The 17,797-nt window shown below is 41.8% G+C and overlaps 1 protein-coding gene across 6 annotated transcripts in view; it reads right to left on the reverse strand.

The window, feature by feature from the left end:
- Positions 1 to 17,797, reverse strand: part of DAAM1 (dishevelled associated activator of morphogenesis 1) — a 159,068-nt gene that overhangs the window by 69,537 nt on the left and 71,734 nt on the right. For all 6 annotated transcript variants that reach the window (XM_033108759.1, XM_033108757.1, XM_033108755.1 and 3 more), the window contains one exon: positions 7,136 to 7,225. In XM_033108759.1, coding sequence (XP_032964650.1) covers positions 7,136 to 7,225 — 90 coding nt within the window. The remainder of the gene's footprint in view (positions 1 to 7,135; positions 7,226 to 17,797) is intronic.

Raw genomic sequence — 17,797 nt, forward strand, 5'->3', positions numbered from 1 at the left:
TAGAAGAGGGATGTTTCAAGCTCTGGATACATATTATCAAATGGTTTTGGTCACCATCTTCAGGTCAATGTTCAAAAGATTTATCATCCAGTATAGCATGGATATCAGTGAATTGGAACCAAGGGTGCAATATGGGTCAGGGTCCTCGAGTCCCCTGCTGTGTCATGCCAGGAGTTAACCCTTGAGTCCCTGAATCATGGGGGAAACTGGTGGGCCCTTGGGGGAAGGGTCAGACTGTCAGGGCGGTTTTTATTGGGAGGGCTTGAGGCAGCTGCTCTTTACCAACTGGAAGTTGACAATATTTTGACAAATACCCTATAGTTTCACTGGGGTATAATCAGTGAACATCAGCCTGTTTTGGAGTTGCCATGTGACTTACTCTTCTCCAAGCTGAACAACCTCAGTTATTTCATCTTACCCTTAGTGTCTTCATTTTTCCAAAGTTTAAGCCTCTTCACAGATTTCCCAACAAACCCTACAAAGTGTAGGGCTAACCCTACAAGATTAGGCCAACTGTCTAAACTTGACCTTTTAAGCACAGGCAAAAGCGACAAAGAACGAAGTACAAATCGAGAGGGACAGTGTACAGTGCTTGCAAACATAGCTCAACCTTTGGAAACGGAGCCGGTTTCTAGATAATGCTATGAAAGCATGAGAACATTGGCTCTCTTACTGGATGGGTAGAGAGTAGTGAAGAAACTGTCACCGCAGTCACACACATATGTCCCCGGAGCTTGGTGGCTCCTTCCTCTGTGCCCCAGAGCCTGTCCGCTTAGCCTATAACAGAGCTTACGACAAGACCTGGCAATTATTTGATTTTATCTGCTTGTCCGACCAGGACGTCCCACTGCAGGAAAACTGACTTGCTGGTTTAATCATCCTCAGAATCCAGTAGCCAAGAGTCTGCCCCAGAGAATGTACTCTGTATGCGTCAGGTGACACACACAACTTGCCCTTCACCACCTGCGCCGCTTCATTAAGCGAAGCACCAGACACTCAAAGCTTGCTGTTTCTGTTTTGATCTGGGATTGTGCACCAATCCTCAAGTCATAGATAGGAAGTACCGTATTTCCCCGAAAATAAGACCTAACTGGAAAATAAGCCCTAGCATGATTTTTCAGGATGACATCCCCTGAACGTAAGCCCTAATGTGTCTTTTGGAGCAAAAATTAATGTAAGACACGGTCTTATTTTCGGGGAAACACGGTACGACATATGTAGATAAGGCGGGAAGTTTCAGAGACAGACTGGAGATGCCTGCTGTCCGCCGGCTACTGTACTTCTCTTATCTCGTCTTTCGAGAAGTGGAGGGGAAAGACTGCCCAATCTTATTTCTAATCATGACTACTTGTGCCACTTTCTTTAACCCTTAGCACTTAGGAGCACAAATGCCAACTGAATCCATTGTTGGGGTGATAACTCAATGTCAGGAAACCAAACCAGGTATTTCTAAAGCAGTCTAGAAATAATGTTACTGAAATCTAATTTTCTCCCGTTTACTGGTTCCCTCTCCCAAATCCTGACATACAGCAAAGCCGGCACTGAAAACCCAAAGCTCACTCTAATGTATATTCAAACGACAGTAAAGAAGAGGATATCTAATTCCTCTTCCTTCTCAAATCTTCCAGGTCCAATGCCCCCAACCATGGCTTCCGGCCCCAAGCCCCCCACCCCCCCAGCAGCTTCTCATTAGGATACTGGGAACAATGAGAGGATTAACAGACCATCTCTCATTTTCCAGCTGGTTTGTTTGATAGTTGTGTGGAAAACTGATGGCTCCTTTTGTCTTTAATTCCAGTGCTTTAGCATATGTTCCTTTAAATCTGTGTTTTGATCAAACCACTCCCTCCCTGCACTCCAAATGCAGGAGGGCCTCACTCTCAGGGAACTAAAAGAACTGCATCCGGATGTCCATATAGGACACAACGTTCCTGTTTTAGGGTGTGCGGTGAAGGTGAAGGGAGAATTCCTTTCTGGGGACAGGGGTGGGGGAAGTGATCCAATCAGGATATGCAAACCAAATAAAGGGACTGAATGAAAAGCATCCGCTGAATTTTCAGCCACACTTCCTAGATGTCCTCAAAATCAGTACTGTTCACAAATCACAACAGCTGAACTGCAGCCAGGTCAGGCAAGATTCTTGAATGATTCAATTAAGCTAGAGTCAAACTCAGCAGCACAGTAAAAATTCACCTTCTGCAGAGTAAACCTCAAAAGATACAGAAATGTGACATTGGGAAAATATAGTATAATTTTTAGTGAAAAAAGACAAAATACAAAATTGTACCTACAGTTTTGTCCCATCCCTGTAAAAAAACCAATTTATATAGATAACTGAGACTGAAAGAAATTATTGTTTATATATCAAAGGATTAGAACCTAGAACATTGTTAAACACCTACAAATCAATCAGAAAATCACAAATAACCCAATAAAAATGAATATACATATAGATAGGGAATTCCCATTAAGAGAAATACAAATGGCCAAAGAAAAACACTTGAAAAGATGCTCGATCGCTTTAATAATCAGGGAAATAAGAATTAAAACAAAGACATGCCATTTTTGACTCACCAGTTTGGGAAAAAATAAAAGGTTTGGTAATATGAGATGTTAATAAAGTATAAAGAGAGTTATTTTCACATGTAGCAGTCAGGAATATAAAATGGTCAGACCCTTGGGATGTCCTACCAACTTGGCATATCTGTTAAAAATTTTAATGTAAACACCATCTGACCCATCAGCTCTACTCCCCAATATCTACCTGCGAAAAATACTCACACATGTGCATAAAGGTATGTGTGAGAGTATTCAGTGGATCATTATTTCTAATGGTAATAAAGGAAGGGGGTGAAACAGTATAAATTCCAGTTGACATGGCGATTACTAAAGAAAGGTATTTCCATATCATGAGATACTATGCAACAGATAGCATGAGATAGATCTGTATGTTTAGACATAGTATCTCCAAGATACGTCACTGAACAAAAATAAAAAAGTGTAGATGTATAGTTTGATACCCATTTTCAAAAAACACACACGGGGGAATTGCTATGTCTTTTACACAAATATATTTAGAGGACGAAAAAGAGTAAGAGGTCTAAAAGCACACGCACAACCTTAGTAACAGTACTTATCTATGGGGCTGACTCTAGAACTGGAGTGGGTGGTGAGGATGCTTTCATTTTTTTAAATAAGTATGTGTTTATGCATTATTTGTATAATTAAGTATAATTTAAAGATAATAAAAATACTGGAAAGAAAAAAAAAGATACAGAAACGTAATGTGAAGACTACAAAGCCATGTACTTAATTTAAGCCTTCGCTTCAGGGATCCGAAATGGAAGGAGGAAAAAGTAGGCGTAGTTGTCAAATCCTGATCTTTGTCTCAAATATCTGAGGTCACTATAGCTAACAGTGTCTAGCTCCATTCACTTACTTCGCACATTCTGAAGTTCAAGGACGGAGAAAAAGTATTTTCTGGATACTTCTAAGGACTGGTTAAGTGACAACCAGTACAATTGCTCCAGCAATGAACTGTAATTAAAGGAGATTCCGTCTGTGCTGACAAGACTGCTATTACCATACTGCAGTATACACACCATTTTATTTTCTCCTCTCTGAGGACCTACTCCTTACTTTTCCCAGGGTTTAAAAATCATGTTAACAATAAGCAAATACAGCAGAGCCAGATGCCTTTCGTGGTCAGATGGTTCATTGTTTAAAAAGCTTCAGTTTAAAATCTAAAAGATTGTTAACAGATGCAGTTTCTGGCTGGAGACTGGGAAAAACCTCCCTTAAACAAAAGAGTATGTTGTGATTGGAACTGAAAAGGGAATTACCTTTAAAGATAAGAACCACAAACATTTTCTATTTGAAAATACCCCTAACCCCACCAACAGGACCTGTTTTTGGACCTTTCATGAAAGTTTAAAAATCTGACGGTGGATTGCTGCATGTGACAAACCATGGCTGACCAACCAGTCCAGTCATTTTTACAGATTTGTTCGGATTTTCAACAAGGCCACAACATCCATCTCATGCTCTCCCCCGGATTACTCCATTAGGCAAAATTCCAATTAGTTTCTTTCCCATTCTTTTAGCCCCAGAAATACTTTTGCTGCTTTCATTTTGGCTCTGGAAATAGATTTTCAACCAGAGACTTTGATAGGGAAGTTTGAGAAATGAACACAGAGCTTGATAAGCAGATAGCCACTGCTGGGACTCCAGTCAGTACTGGATGGAAAAGAGCCACTTGGCTGAGGAAGTCCTGGCCCCATCCTCAGTTAACAGCCTTGTGCACTTTTAAACAGAAACCTGCTTTTCACCAACGTATGTGCCCATTTCCCCTGGCTTTCATGGGCCCTTATTCTGTGGCTGAACTATGCGTGAGAATGTCTGTCATGCCCTGGGTCCCAATCTTGAAAGATGGAAAATGTGAAGAAGCCATGGGTAGGTTTCCCTCAGCCTTTCGTACAACTTGCTGGTGACAAGCCTGACGTGAAAAGGCCACACAAAAGATGGTACAAGGAAAACAATCTGCTGTCATATTAAGGGTGGCCACGGCGGGCTCCATTCTGAGATGGGCAATCTGTCCCTTAGGAGAGCACATTCTTGAAAGAGAGGAAAACATCATGCCCCTTCCGTGCTTAGGGTGATGCGTTCTCTTATTCATTGTGTTATTTCCCAATTTACTAAGGGCTCAACATGGTCAGTTTCAGACCAAAGGCATCGTATAGTTTTAACCCTCTGAGAAGCGCTAATCAAGAAAACCCTGTGGGAAGCACCGCTACCATCCATTTTAAAGTGAGGCATCTATAAGCCTGTGGGACTCCCCAGCGAGTTAAAATGGCTCAGGTGCGCCGCTGCTAAGTCACATAAGGAACCCAAGCCGCTGGAATGAAGCTAGCAGGAGAACCGCATTCTCTCAAGGAACTCAAAGAGCTATGCAATCTGGCCAGGTACTCGCAGGAAGGGCCCATCCATCAAGAAATGGGATTCTGAGCCAGTGGCTACATCCATATCCATCCTCCTCCAAAGAGCCAACCCCGCCATGCGCGCATGAGGCAAGGTTTGCAAGGGGGAAGTGATAGGCCTGGAAATTGAAAAATGAGCAGCAGCTGGGAGCCCGAGGTCATTACTATTCTCTAGGGTTTGCCTTTTCTAATCTAAGGGGCAGTAGTTTCCATGATTAACTTTCAATTGCTGTCAAGGGTGTAATAAAATCTGGGAAAGAAGAAAACTTTCCCCTCAGTAAACTGCTCCCATTTTCCTGCCTTTTCCCTTTCCCCAGTGCATATTCTCAATCCCCACTTCCTATTGTTTCCTAATTTTGAGGGGGAAAAAATCTGCATTCGGATGAGCCAAAACAGATAAGGTCCTCTGTGTACACAGGCCTGGAAGGTTTTTCCTTCTCAGTTCAGAAGGCTACGTGCAAAATGCCCTGGTTTCCCAAAACCTGACAATACCATCACTTGCAGAACGGAGCACACTTTATTGTCTTCTTAAAAATTCTTTCCCAGTGTATTCTGTTTGTTTCCTGAACCATGACAATCAGTTCAACAACAACACAAAAAGAGGTTTTCTAGTTGGTAAGATATGTACAAAGAAAAAGAGGAGAAGAGGAAATTTTCATTCACCAACACATCTTATTGGATGAGGAACCCTTAAGACTCCAACTTGATCTGATCTGAGACTGGCTTGACGAGCATACTGAGAGGTGACAGCTGGACATGTCTCTCAGCAAAGGCCCTGGAACCGAACCCCACACATAGTTTTATCCAGTGTAGCTGCTCAGGTGGAAAATTAAATGGGCTTTAAATTTCGGACAGTTCAGTATAACAGTAACGATAACCTAGCAGTTCACTCATCAGATATTCATTTCAAAGTATCAGGAGCTGGCGTTAAACAGGTGAGTAAGACACGGTGCCTCACCACCAGAGGCATAGAGTCTGCCGGGACAGGGGGACAAGGGGGCTCATGCAGGATCGATGTTCCTGGGAGGGGGTGTGCCAGTTACACAAGGCAGCACAGAGGGGACGGCGGTGCTGAAAGACAGCTATGTGGGCAAACGGAGGCCCCCAAATGCATACAAGTCATCTAAGAAAAGGCATCCCTGACCGACACTGTGTCTTGAAAAATAACTGGATTGCTAGAATGTGTTCTTACTTCCCTGAGGCAAGAGTGAGTAATCGGAGTGTCCACTGCTGGTCAGAGAGAGGTAACATTTGTCCTAGATGCGATCCCTGCCCTTCCCCCATCTTGAGTCAAGTCTCTATTGGAACAGAAAGGAAAGTGGCTAAAGATGGCCGTGAACAGGATTGGTTTCAAAAATTGGATGGGAACAGTCTAACGATTGGCCACCGTGTTCAAAAGATGACAGACCAAACTTGATTGCAGGAAATACAGCCCCCGGGTGGTGCCTGATGCCATGGCCCCAAGGGAATCAGCGCTTTAGTGTTTTCGCTGTCCGGATATCCATTATCCCCTTCTATGACGGTAATAGAACCTCCAGCTTTGAAGTGGGGGTGACCACCCAGAATAAAGCCTGCGTTCCTTGCAATGAGGGGTGGCCATTTACAAACAGTGGGATGTGACGGGAAGGTCAAGTGTGTAACTCCAGGGACACGTCCCTACGAGTGGCGGAGGGGAAGTTCTGCCTTCTTTCCCTTTCTTCCATCCTTAATGTGGAATGTGAAATGGCTGGAGGGCCACCTCAGACCAGGAGGACGAAGCCTTGGACATGGAGACATGTAAAGTTATTAGAAGGTGGTCACTGAGGACTGTGACCCCATAATACGAGTCCTAACCTACCCATATATATGCTTTTATGTAAAGAGCAGGGGTAAAACTTCGATCGTTGTATAAACCAATGATATTTGGGGGCTCAGTTGTACAGGATTATGAATAATGGTTACAGGTAGAGCGTGGCGGGGTGTCCAGCGCAATGTTGATAAAAAGAACATCCAAGGAGGTGACACTTTGCCACATACAGCACCAAAGCCACAACAGAACGTGTTCAATCTGTTTGGATATTATAAAGAACTGTCTGAACTCTGGTGGTGAGCTGGGAGAGCAAAGGGAATCACAAAAGGATCATTTTTCTAGTTCACTATATATATAATGGATAGCTTACCTTTTTCTTGCTGCAGTATATTTGCCATTTTTTCTCAGCTGGAAGTGCAAACATAGCTTCCCTGTGTTTGTCTGTGAGGTCGAGCTCATCCTGAGAACAAAAACAATAATTAGTATTTCATAGATGACTTGTTATTCCTATAGGGGAAGTTATCAGCAGCATCCGGGACAGAAACACTACCAGCACCTATTGAAATGAACTTGGAAAAGACCAAGAAGCTAAGTTACAGTGTATGTTGTCACTGTTAGGAAAGCACATCCCTGGCACGGGGCTCGGCAGGAGGGACGAGGCCCTGCCTCACGGATGGGTGTGTGGACATGGACCGAGCATGGACAGTGTGACCCTGAGCTACCATGTACGGCGGCGGAGGGTCCAAGGAGCAGCGAAGGCCACCAGAGCTCCCGAATGGACAGATCAGGGATTGCTGGGGATGGCTCCACACACACTGATGTCAGCCTGGGCCCTGAAGGACTTGGACATGATGAGAGGAAGAGAGGGACAGAACCAGAGGACATGATGTGGTAACAGTCTCGGTGCGTTTGGCGAACATGGACCAGCTTGGCGGAAGCACTGGGGTCACGCAAAGAATCGTCACATAAAAGGCTTGAGAGGTGGAGAGTGACCAGTTTGTGGAAAATCTTAAATGCCAGCCTAAGGAGCTCATTCTCTTGAGCACGAGGAGCCAATGAAGGTTCTGGGCAAGGGAATGTCATCTTCATCACCATAAACTCTGCTCATATTTATTCAGTACTTTATGTGCCAAGCATCGTGTAGACATTTTCTCATTTAGTTCTCACAACAACCCTAAGAGTTCCACTCATCATGACATCCTCATTGTAATACTAACCCCTGTTTAATAGAGCTGAGGGGAATTGAGCTGGAAGACTAGGTAAGTAACTTGCTCAAGACCACACACCTGGTAAATGATGGGCTGGGTTTTCAGCCCAGAGCTGTCTGACTCCAGAGCCCAGACTCCAGACTCTCGGGCTCTCAGATCAGTGTCTGGAAACATTAATTTTACAGCGGTGTGCGGCTTAGATTGGACAGTAAGGGAAGGCAATTTACAAACATCCATAACTAATGAATAACAACAATGGGATAATGAATATACAGTGCTTAGAGGAAAGTCCTTGGTATTTAATAACTCGGTCCATGGTCCGTGGTGGGACTGGTATTGAGTGTCTGGTCCATTTTTTTTCCTCTAGGGGAAGTTATCTAGTTGAGAGTGGCAGATTGTTAGGTGTGAGTGAGACATGTAAAAAGACGCTATAAATTAATGCACAATAAGGGTTAGGTCCCTGAGGAGTATAAACAAGTGCCCTCTCAGAATGCCTCTGCTGTGTATCTGCAGTTCTGCCACTTGTGGGCACTGACTTCACATCTCATACCCCTACCTCCATTTGGTCATCCCGTCCTATTATATCTTCCTTGAAAAGTCTCAAGATTTTCCCTTTGTTTCATTCCCAATGAAACCACCCAAACTCATGCCCTAATACCCTCTCCCCTGGCTTCTGGCAATAGCCTCCCGTGGTCCCTCCCTACCCTCCTACTCCTTCCTACAGCGAGGCCAGAATGCAGGAAGGCAGTGAGTTACCAAACTTGAGCCAGTATCACAGTCACCTAAAGGACTCCTTAAGTCTCGGATTGTCCAGTGTTTAGGATGGAGCTGGTGGGAAGAAGTGCCAGAATTTGCATTTCTAAGAAGTTTCCAAGTGTGACTGCTGCTGCTGGTACAGGCATCACACTTTAAAACCACTACCTGGAAAATAGAGCACCTGTGCTGTTTTGAACTCCCAGTTCAAAAAACTTCATTAGTTCAATACTGCCTACAAAATGAATTACATACTCCTCAGCCTGCCTTGGAGGTCTTCCATGGATACCCCAGCTTATGCTGCCAGGCTTACTTCCGGTTATATCCTGCCACTCTGTTTTAATAACACCAACTCTTCCAGGGTGAGCCAGGAGGCCTGATACTGACTGGCTTCCTGGAGAAGTTCTTAGTCTCATTAAACTTCTACTTCCTCACCTCGAGGAGGGGCACATCATGTCTCTCCCCAGGGCTGTTGTGAGGATTACCAGTATCCACTGAGCAGGTAGAAATGCCTGGCACAGGGGGCGGGGTGGGGGAAGGGCAACTGCATTGCTGCTATTTCTCTCCTCAACATTTAAACACAAATCTTCTTTGAAGAACAAGGTAAACGGTTAGTCACTAAAACACATACCTACACACTATTACATCCTAACCGCAAAAAACTGGTTAGGAATTTCAACAATGAACAAAAGATATTTACCAAAAAATCCATTAAGAGGGAATATGTTAAAAATGTTAAAGTTCTGGCATGCAAATATTATGTATGTGGAGTAATTGTTTTTCTTTCTTTCTTCCTTTTTTAATTTCCTGTAAGGCACACCTGTTTTCACCTATTGATGAATGGGGAAAATAATGGTGACATAAATCACTTCCCAACAATTAGGGTTTTGTTGTTGTTATTGTTGGGGTAAGGGTGTGGGTTCAGGTTAGTTATTCAAACAGCTGGATAATATGGTGCTTAGATAAAGATTTAGGATTTGTATGACAGAACAGTTATTAATGTTGCACCCTTTATTATACTCTTTTTTTTTTTGCTAATAGCTGAGATGTGAAGAAACTTGTGAATCCTAAAGCCTAGAAATTCACAGCAAAGAATATTAATAGTACCATAGTTTGCTGTTAGAAGTAGAAAACTTCTGCTGAGACACAGAAAGGTCCAATTTTGAATTGAGAGAACACAGTTGGACTAGGACTTAGGGCCAGATGGTTTCATGGAAGAAGAGAATTTCCATAAAATAAAAGAAGAAGAAATTGCTGTAGCATCTCTGGATATAGATTACAGTAAAAAAAAAACAACACACACACACTCAAAGGAATTAACAGATGCCGATAATAGTAACAGCTAGCAATTACTGAGCACATCCTGTGTGCTTCCCATTACTGTTTCATGTGAATTAATTTAGTTTATTTTCACAACAATCCTATAAAGTCGGTAATATTAATCTATTTTCCAGGAAACAGAATCCAGAGAGATTACATAGCTTGCTCAAGGTAAGAAAGGTAGAGAAGGAACTTGAATCTAGACCGTCTGGTTACAGAATCCGCATTCTTAACCACTGGACTGTTCATTCCATTGATCATTCAATGGGTAGGTAGAATCACGACACCGATGCAAATATGAAAATACATCCATATGCTGCACTCACAGCCTACTGAGTCTCTGTTAGTAGAAAGAAGAGGATTTTGTTGTCAGACATCCCTGAGTTTCAGGTCTGGCTCTTATGGGTTATGCAAACATGAACAAGTGACTGAACCTCTGAACTTCAATTTCTTCACCTGAAAAATCTGAAGGATAATATATATCTGATAGTTTTCTCAAGGATTCATTCATGCAAAAAAAAAAGTTTTTTGAGTGACTACTAAATGCCAGGCATTGTGCTAGGTATAGAGGACAAAAAGGTATCGCGGAACTCACATTCTTGGGTCCGGCAGAAGGGAAATCAATAATCACATGATGACCACACAGCAAGCTGAGTTTTGAGAGCTCACTTGTTGTGCGGAAAGGTGGGGCAGTGAAGGTTGTCCCAGGGAAGTGAAGTGAGGTCTGAGAGATGAACAGGAATTAAATAGGTAAAATAAACACTGTGGACAGTGGCTTGAAGGCCACTAGGAGCTTTGACCTAAGAGCAATCAGAGGTCACTGGAAGACTCTGAGCAAGGAGAGTGACGTTGATTAAATTAGATAATAACTGGGTGTGCCTAGGCACAATGCCCAGAGTGTAATAAGATCCCCCACACCAACATTCCAAAACTGTCTCTGCTCTGACTCATTCTGTCGTAATAATGTGGCTGAATCAGGCATGCAAGACTCTAAGAGATTATCACAGCCTTAGAGATCAATCAACACTTACTCGCTGTCCTACCACTCCAGGGCCATGGCCAGAGATTACAAAGAATACAAAGATGAATAACAGACCCCAATTTCACAGAATTTAGAATCTAGTTAGGAAGACAAGATGATAGCGGCTTCTAAGGTTCCCTTTCTTTTCTGGATAAAGTCCAAATTCCTCAGCTGGTCAGTAGAGGCCCCTCATGATATGGCCTTTGCAGCCTTGCCCCACCTCTCCTGTGCCTCCTCCGACGGCAGCCACATCTCAGCACTTCTGAAACTCTTGCACATGCTGTTGTTCCCTTTGCTCAGAGAGCCCTTCCCACCATGTCTAAGGATCAATCTCTTACAGGGCATCGGTTATTCCCTTCAGGTAGCCTGGCTTTCCCGGGGTGGGCAGCCTGTGTGCGCTCGCCTACCCTTACGGCATTTATCACATCACTACAGTTGTCATTGGCATATCTGACTCCCCTTCTAGTCTTGTTCCCAGAGGGCAAGAACTAAATTTGCTCTATCTGTTTTTGCATTAATTGCCAGTCCCCCCAATAATATCTAACACAGCTGGATTGCCAAAAAGAAAGAAAGTAAGGTGAGGGAAGGTGGGCAAACTGGGAGGGAGAGAAGGAGAGGACTATTGTAGGATATAGTGGTGATCAATGCATTTCAAAGATGAAAACCCATTCTGTTTTTCTTTTTGTGTGGGAAAATGTGCATACAATGACATGTACAGATCTTAAATACACAATTTGGGGTTTGGCAAAGGTATACACTCACGTGTTTGTAGCACTGTACCCCTTAGAAACCACTTGTACTATTTCACTCTCCCATCAGCAGCATAAAGCAGTTCCAGTTACTCCACATGCTCACCAACATTTGATGCTGTCTTCTTAATTTTAGCTGTTCTAGTTTATGTGAAGTGGTAGCTCAATGTATTTTACATGTCCTTTATTTTACATTTTCCTGATGACGACTGATGCTAAATATACCTTTTGATGTATTAACTGGCTATTCATACTTGTTCTTTCATGAAGTATCTTATCAAATCTTTTGCCCATTTTTTATTGAATTGCTGCTTTTATTATTGAGTTAAAGAAGTTCTTTACATATTCTGGAAACATATTTTTTGTCACAGGTATATATTGAGACTATTTCGTCTAGCCTGTGACTTGCCTTTTCATTCAATTAACAATCTATTTTGATCACTAATTTTTTTTTATTTTGATAAAGTCTATAATTTATTAATATTTTTTTCTTTTAGAGCCAATGCTTTTTGCCTACTCTTGGAAATCTTTCCAACTTGCAGGTCAAAAAAGCATTGTATGGTTTCTTACGAAATCTGTCTACTTTTAGTTTGATCTTCTATGTTTGAATCTATACTCCTTCTCATAGACTCCACTCCTGGAGTCTTTAGTTACAAAGTAGCTGGACTGCTTTTCCCTTTTCTCTTTCCCAGCTACCTGCCCTCATTAGATACACTGCTGAACAAGGAGGGGAATAAAAGCACAGTTGTCGGAAGGAGGAAAAAGAATGGAATACAAACTGATTTGAAAATCATCGAGACACAGTTTCTTTAGTTCTGAAATTACTTCAAAGTAGTACTACAGGAGACTTTTCATTTGGATACTACGGAAAAAGGTAGTTGTGGAAAACAAAGCAATTGAGATCACTATATCTCAGATAGTATCTCTTTACACGAAGTTTTTAGAAAAAGTAAATCTATAGAGGCAGAAAGCAGATGGTTGCCTGGGGCAGGAAGAGGGGTTGGCTGCAAATTGGCACAAGAGGAGATGGGGTGATGGAAATGTTCTAAAACTGGATTGTGGCAATGGCTGCACAACTATGTAAGTTCACTAAAATACAGTGAATTGTACACATACAATAGGTAAATTCTAGGGTATGTAAATTGTATCTCAATAAAGTTGCTGTAAAAAAAAAAAATCAAGCCTAGTTGTTGGAGCCCTGGGGTCAGAGTAGGGAAAATATAGCCTTGTGTACATAGTAAGAAAATAATAAAATTCTGGTTGAACATTAGATAAACCAAGGAGTCGATTTAGAAAAGAAATTGATTGGAAACCAATGTAAGGCGAGGAGGGAAAGGAAAATTGTGGACTCCTTTAGACACAACTGTTGTTTGAAACCAAAGATCACGGCCATGAAATATTCTATCCTGTCCTTGAAAATTACATAGATTCTTAATATTAAATTAGGTGATATGTTAATATTAACACTAAGTCCTTAAGAACCCTTTCGGTGTTTTTTCTGCTACTGGTGGTACTACAAAAGTGTGCTGGCTCCTCTGAGTTAATAGACCAGTTTTCCACTAATTAACAAACTAATTAGCCCAAGCCTAGGAACCCAGGAAGCATCTGGTTGCTTCTAGATCTCCTTACTTTTTTTTTTCTCCAGTCAGATATTTTTTTTCTCCAGTCAGGCTATGTCAGATATTGTTTTGGGGACTGGCAATTAATGTAAAGTTAAACAGAACAAATTTAGCTCCTGCCACTACACTAACCTTAGTCTTGGATGGCCTAGCTTCATTCATTGGCCATGGAATTTCTTTTTCATATTATTCTATATTGGACAGAATTTTAAAAGTGAATTAAAGGGAAATGACTTAGCGAGTGATGAAAGGAGAGACATTTGCACCCAGCATCATCCCTCTCCACAGAAAGCTGAAGTTTCTTAAAAACCAACCAACAAACAAAACCCTATAGGTTTTTCTTCTTGAAGAAGATATTAATTATATTTTTATATCTTTATAAAATTATTTATATCTTGAAGACACACACACACACACACACACACACGCACACACACACCGTGTTTCCCTAAAAATAAGACCTAGCCGGACAATCAGCTCTATTGCATCTTTTAGAGCAAAAATTAATATAAGACCTGGTCTTATATTATATTATATGAAAGGACAGGTGAGGGAAGCCCAGCTTTAGGAACTAAAGTTCTAGGCTTCATCCCTAACAAAGCATATTATTAAGCCCCATTTCTAAAGATTCTGTGCAAAGAAATCTCACCAGGCCTATGCTCTAGAGTAAGCAGACAGCTCTATAGAGAAATCTATATAAATCAGAAAACAATTGGCACATACGAATAAATCTAAGGAAATGGATTGATTTGCTAGATAAAGCAAGGGAAGGAATTTAGAAATAATATACAATAATGGTCTTGAATGAGTCGAAAAAGTTCTTTACAAAGATGTGAGCTAAATGGAAATACAGGATTATTTATAAAATCTTCAAAGCAATACTGAAAGCATTCATTCTTTGAAAATCTACCAAATCAATAGATTTCAGTGAGCCAACAAGTAAGTTTCCAGCTAACAGGAGAAATCTCTAACAAAGGAATTCAGGATTTCTAACGAGTTAAGCTCTTTACATACATACCGATGTATATTTACAGGAAGGAGGGAGGACATGTGATTAATGCTGCAGGAATGGAGAATAAGAAAAATAAGGAGAGGGAGAAGCTAAGACAAGCTCTTGGGGTCACTCTGACAATCAACGTATTGCATTGTGGTGTTTGTGTTTTTAGTTGTTTGGTGTTTTGTTTTTTTGTGGGTTGTTTTTGGTTTTTAAGGTTTTGTTTGTTTTTGTTTTTACTTTTCAATAGTCCTTGACAAAGTAACTGTCCATCTGACTCAATGTACAGAGCTCAAAGAATTTCTACTCAGGCAACGTTAACTTTTCTCCTTTAAATTAAATACACTAGGTATTTACCCACAGCAAATAGGCTCAATTCACCTATCCTAACCCCACCCACCAGAGGTTTCCCACCTGCTCAGCGGAAGCAACTGTGTATGTCACCTCACATACACCAACATTAGAAGGGCCTTCTTTGGATTTACCCCTCTCCTCCCATCCCGCAGCTCAACACTACCAGAAATATGTTAAACCTTTGGAAGGGCAAGAGACCAGACCTTAAGTTAGATGGCGATTAGAACACCATCATGGGAAATGTAAGGAGAAAATGTACTATTAGGCATCAATTCATTACATTTGTGCACATCCATCCCTACCACAGCAAATGACCATCACATTCAGGAGTCATGAATTGACAACACAGCCCTGAAAATTTAACCACAATGGCCCAGAGAACAGTATTTTATTTTCATAGTTGTAGTTTGCAATCTGAAAGTTCGGTATGATTTTTGTCAGTTTAAATAGAAGGGCATTCAGTGAATTATTACCTGCTCCTAACCAGTCAGGAAAGACATAAATGGAAAAGAACAGAGTTTTAAATTTCTACAGGGATGTGTACACACAGACAACAAACCTTGAAGGTTTCCGCCAACGTTCTTAGTCATGACAGACAAACCACAACATGACTCACCAGCACCTACACAATAATGTCCTGAGTCTGATAGACGTGTCTTCCTTCATGAAAATAAGAAGTGAGAAATCCCACAGTGAAGGCTGACTAATAGAAATAATTTTTAGTTTCGTACTACCAATGGTTGAGTGTTTTATACCATATTCCTTCCTCCCTTTAATAGTAGGCAATGCAAACTATATCCTGTTTGCCAGACAAAGTCTGCTGCTAACCCTGTAGCCTTATTTAGCTTCTTTGTGTTAGTTCAACTAGAAACTCATTAGAGTGACTAACTCTTTTTTTTTTTTTTACACATAATGGGTCCATTTTTATTAGTTTCATGTGTACAAAGCAACATAATAGTTAGACATTTAAAACCCTCATAAAGTGATAACCCACCCCCCTCAAGCTACTACCCCTCTGACATCTTATACAGCTGTTACAATACCATCGACTATCTTCCCTATGTTGTACTCTACATCCCGTGACTATATATACCTATATATTTAGTTACAGTTGACATTCAATATTATTCTACTTCAGCTCTTCAGGTGCATAGTGCATTGGTCAGGTATCTACACAGTCTATGATGTAATCCCTCTGATAAGTCCAGTGCCCATCTGGCATCTTACAACATGGTTGATTATATTCCCCATACTGTATTAATATTTCTTAATTTATGTTTCTTAATGCCTTCACTTTTTTCACCCTGCCCCTAACCCCACTCCCATCTATCACCCTGATAGATCTAGTACCTATCTGGCACCATACCTAGTTATTACAATATTATTGACTATATTCCTTATGCTGTACCCTACATCCCCATGACTACTGTATAACACCCAATTTGTTCTTCTTAATCCCTTTCCCTTTCATCCATCCTTAACTCCCCTCCCATCTTAAAGAAGTCCCTCTAGGATTCCTTGTAATACTGGTTTGGTGGTGATGAACTTCAGCTTTTTCTTGTCTGGGAAGCTCCTTATCTGTCCTTCAATTCTAAATGACAGACTTGCTGGGTAGAGCAATCTTGGTTGTACGTTGTTGCTTTTCATCACTTGGGATATTTCCTGCCACTCCCTTCTTGCCTGCAAAGTTTCTGTTGAGAAATCAGCTGACAGTCTTATGGGGGCTCCCTTGTAGGTAACTGCTTTTCTCTTGCTGCTTTTAAGATTCTCTCTTTGTATTTAACCTTTGGCATTTTAATTATAATGTGTCTCGTCTCGGAGCTAGCCCATTTGGGTTCGTCTTGTTTGGGACTCTGTGCTTCCTGGGCTTGAATAGACATTTCCTTCACCAGGCTAGGGAAGTTTTCTGTCATCATTTCTTCAAATAGGTTTTCAATTCCTTGCTTTCTCCCTTCTCCTTTTGGTACCCCTAAAATGCGAATGTTGGTGTGCTTGATGTTGTCCCAGAGGCCCCTTAAACTCTCCTCAGTTTTTTGGATTGTTTTTCCTTTTTGCTGTTCTGGTTGGGTGTTTTCCACTACCTTATCTTCTTCATTGCTGGTTGGATCCTCTGCTTCATCTAATCTACTACTGATTCCCTGTAATATATTCTTCATTTCTGTTATTGTACCTTTATTTCTGACTGGTTCTTTTTCATGGTTGCCATCTCCATTTTTATGCTTCCTATCTCTCCATTGAAGTTCTCTCTGAGATCAATGAGCATTCTTATAACCAGTGTTTGGAACTCTGTGTCTGATAGATTGCTTATCTTCGTTTCACTTAGTTCTTTTTCTGGAGCTTTGTTGTGTTCTTTTGTTTTGGACTTGTTTCTTTGTCTCCCCATTTTGGCTGCCTCCCTGTGTTTGTTTCTATGTAGTAGAGCTGCTATGTCTTCTGGTCTTAGTAGAATGACCTTATGTAGTAGGTGTGCTGTGGGGTTCAGTGACACAATCTTTCTGGTCACCTGAGGCACGTGCTCCAGGTGTGTCCCTTGTGTGGGTTGTGGGTGCCCTCCTCTTGTAGTTGAGACGTGTTTGATAACTGCACATCAATGTGAGGGACTGACCCTTGGGCTCACTGGTTGTGAGGACTAGCCTTGACTACAGTGGAAGAGTTGTTGTGCAGGGGCTGACCCTACAGCTCCAGCTCGTTTTGAAGCTGGTCACTGGGGGTGCCATTCCCAGGACCACCTTGGAGGGGATCCACTGCAGGTCAAGTTCAGCCACAGCCCATGCCCCACCGGGGCCATCCAGAGGAAGCCAGAAAGAAATCCACAGATGGCTGCCACCTGTGCTTATGCTTGGAAGAGCCTTAAGAGGCCAAGTTGAGAACCACTGGCTGCCACTAGTGCCAGCTTAGAGCTGCTCAGCCAGAGGCACAGGACATGCTCAGGCCAGATGCTGTTTGTTTGGGTTCTGCGAACCTTTGAGAGACCCTAGTAAAGTCTGCACCTTAAGCCAAGGCAAGTGGTCTGC

The sequence above is a fragment of the Rhinolophus ferrumequinum genome, chromosome 6 (genome assembly GCF_004115265.2).
Source record: "Rhinolophus ferrumequinum isolate MPI-CBG mRhiFer1 chromosome 6, mRhiFer1_v1.p, whole genome shotgun sequence".
NCBI lineage: Eukaryota > Metazoa > Chordata > Mammalia > Chiroptera > Rhinolophidae > Rhinolophus > Rhinolophus ferrumequinum.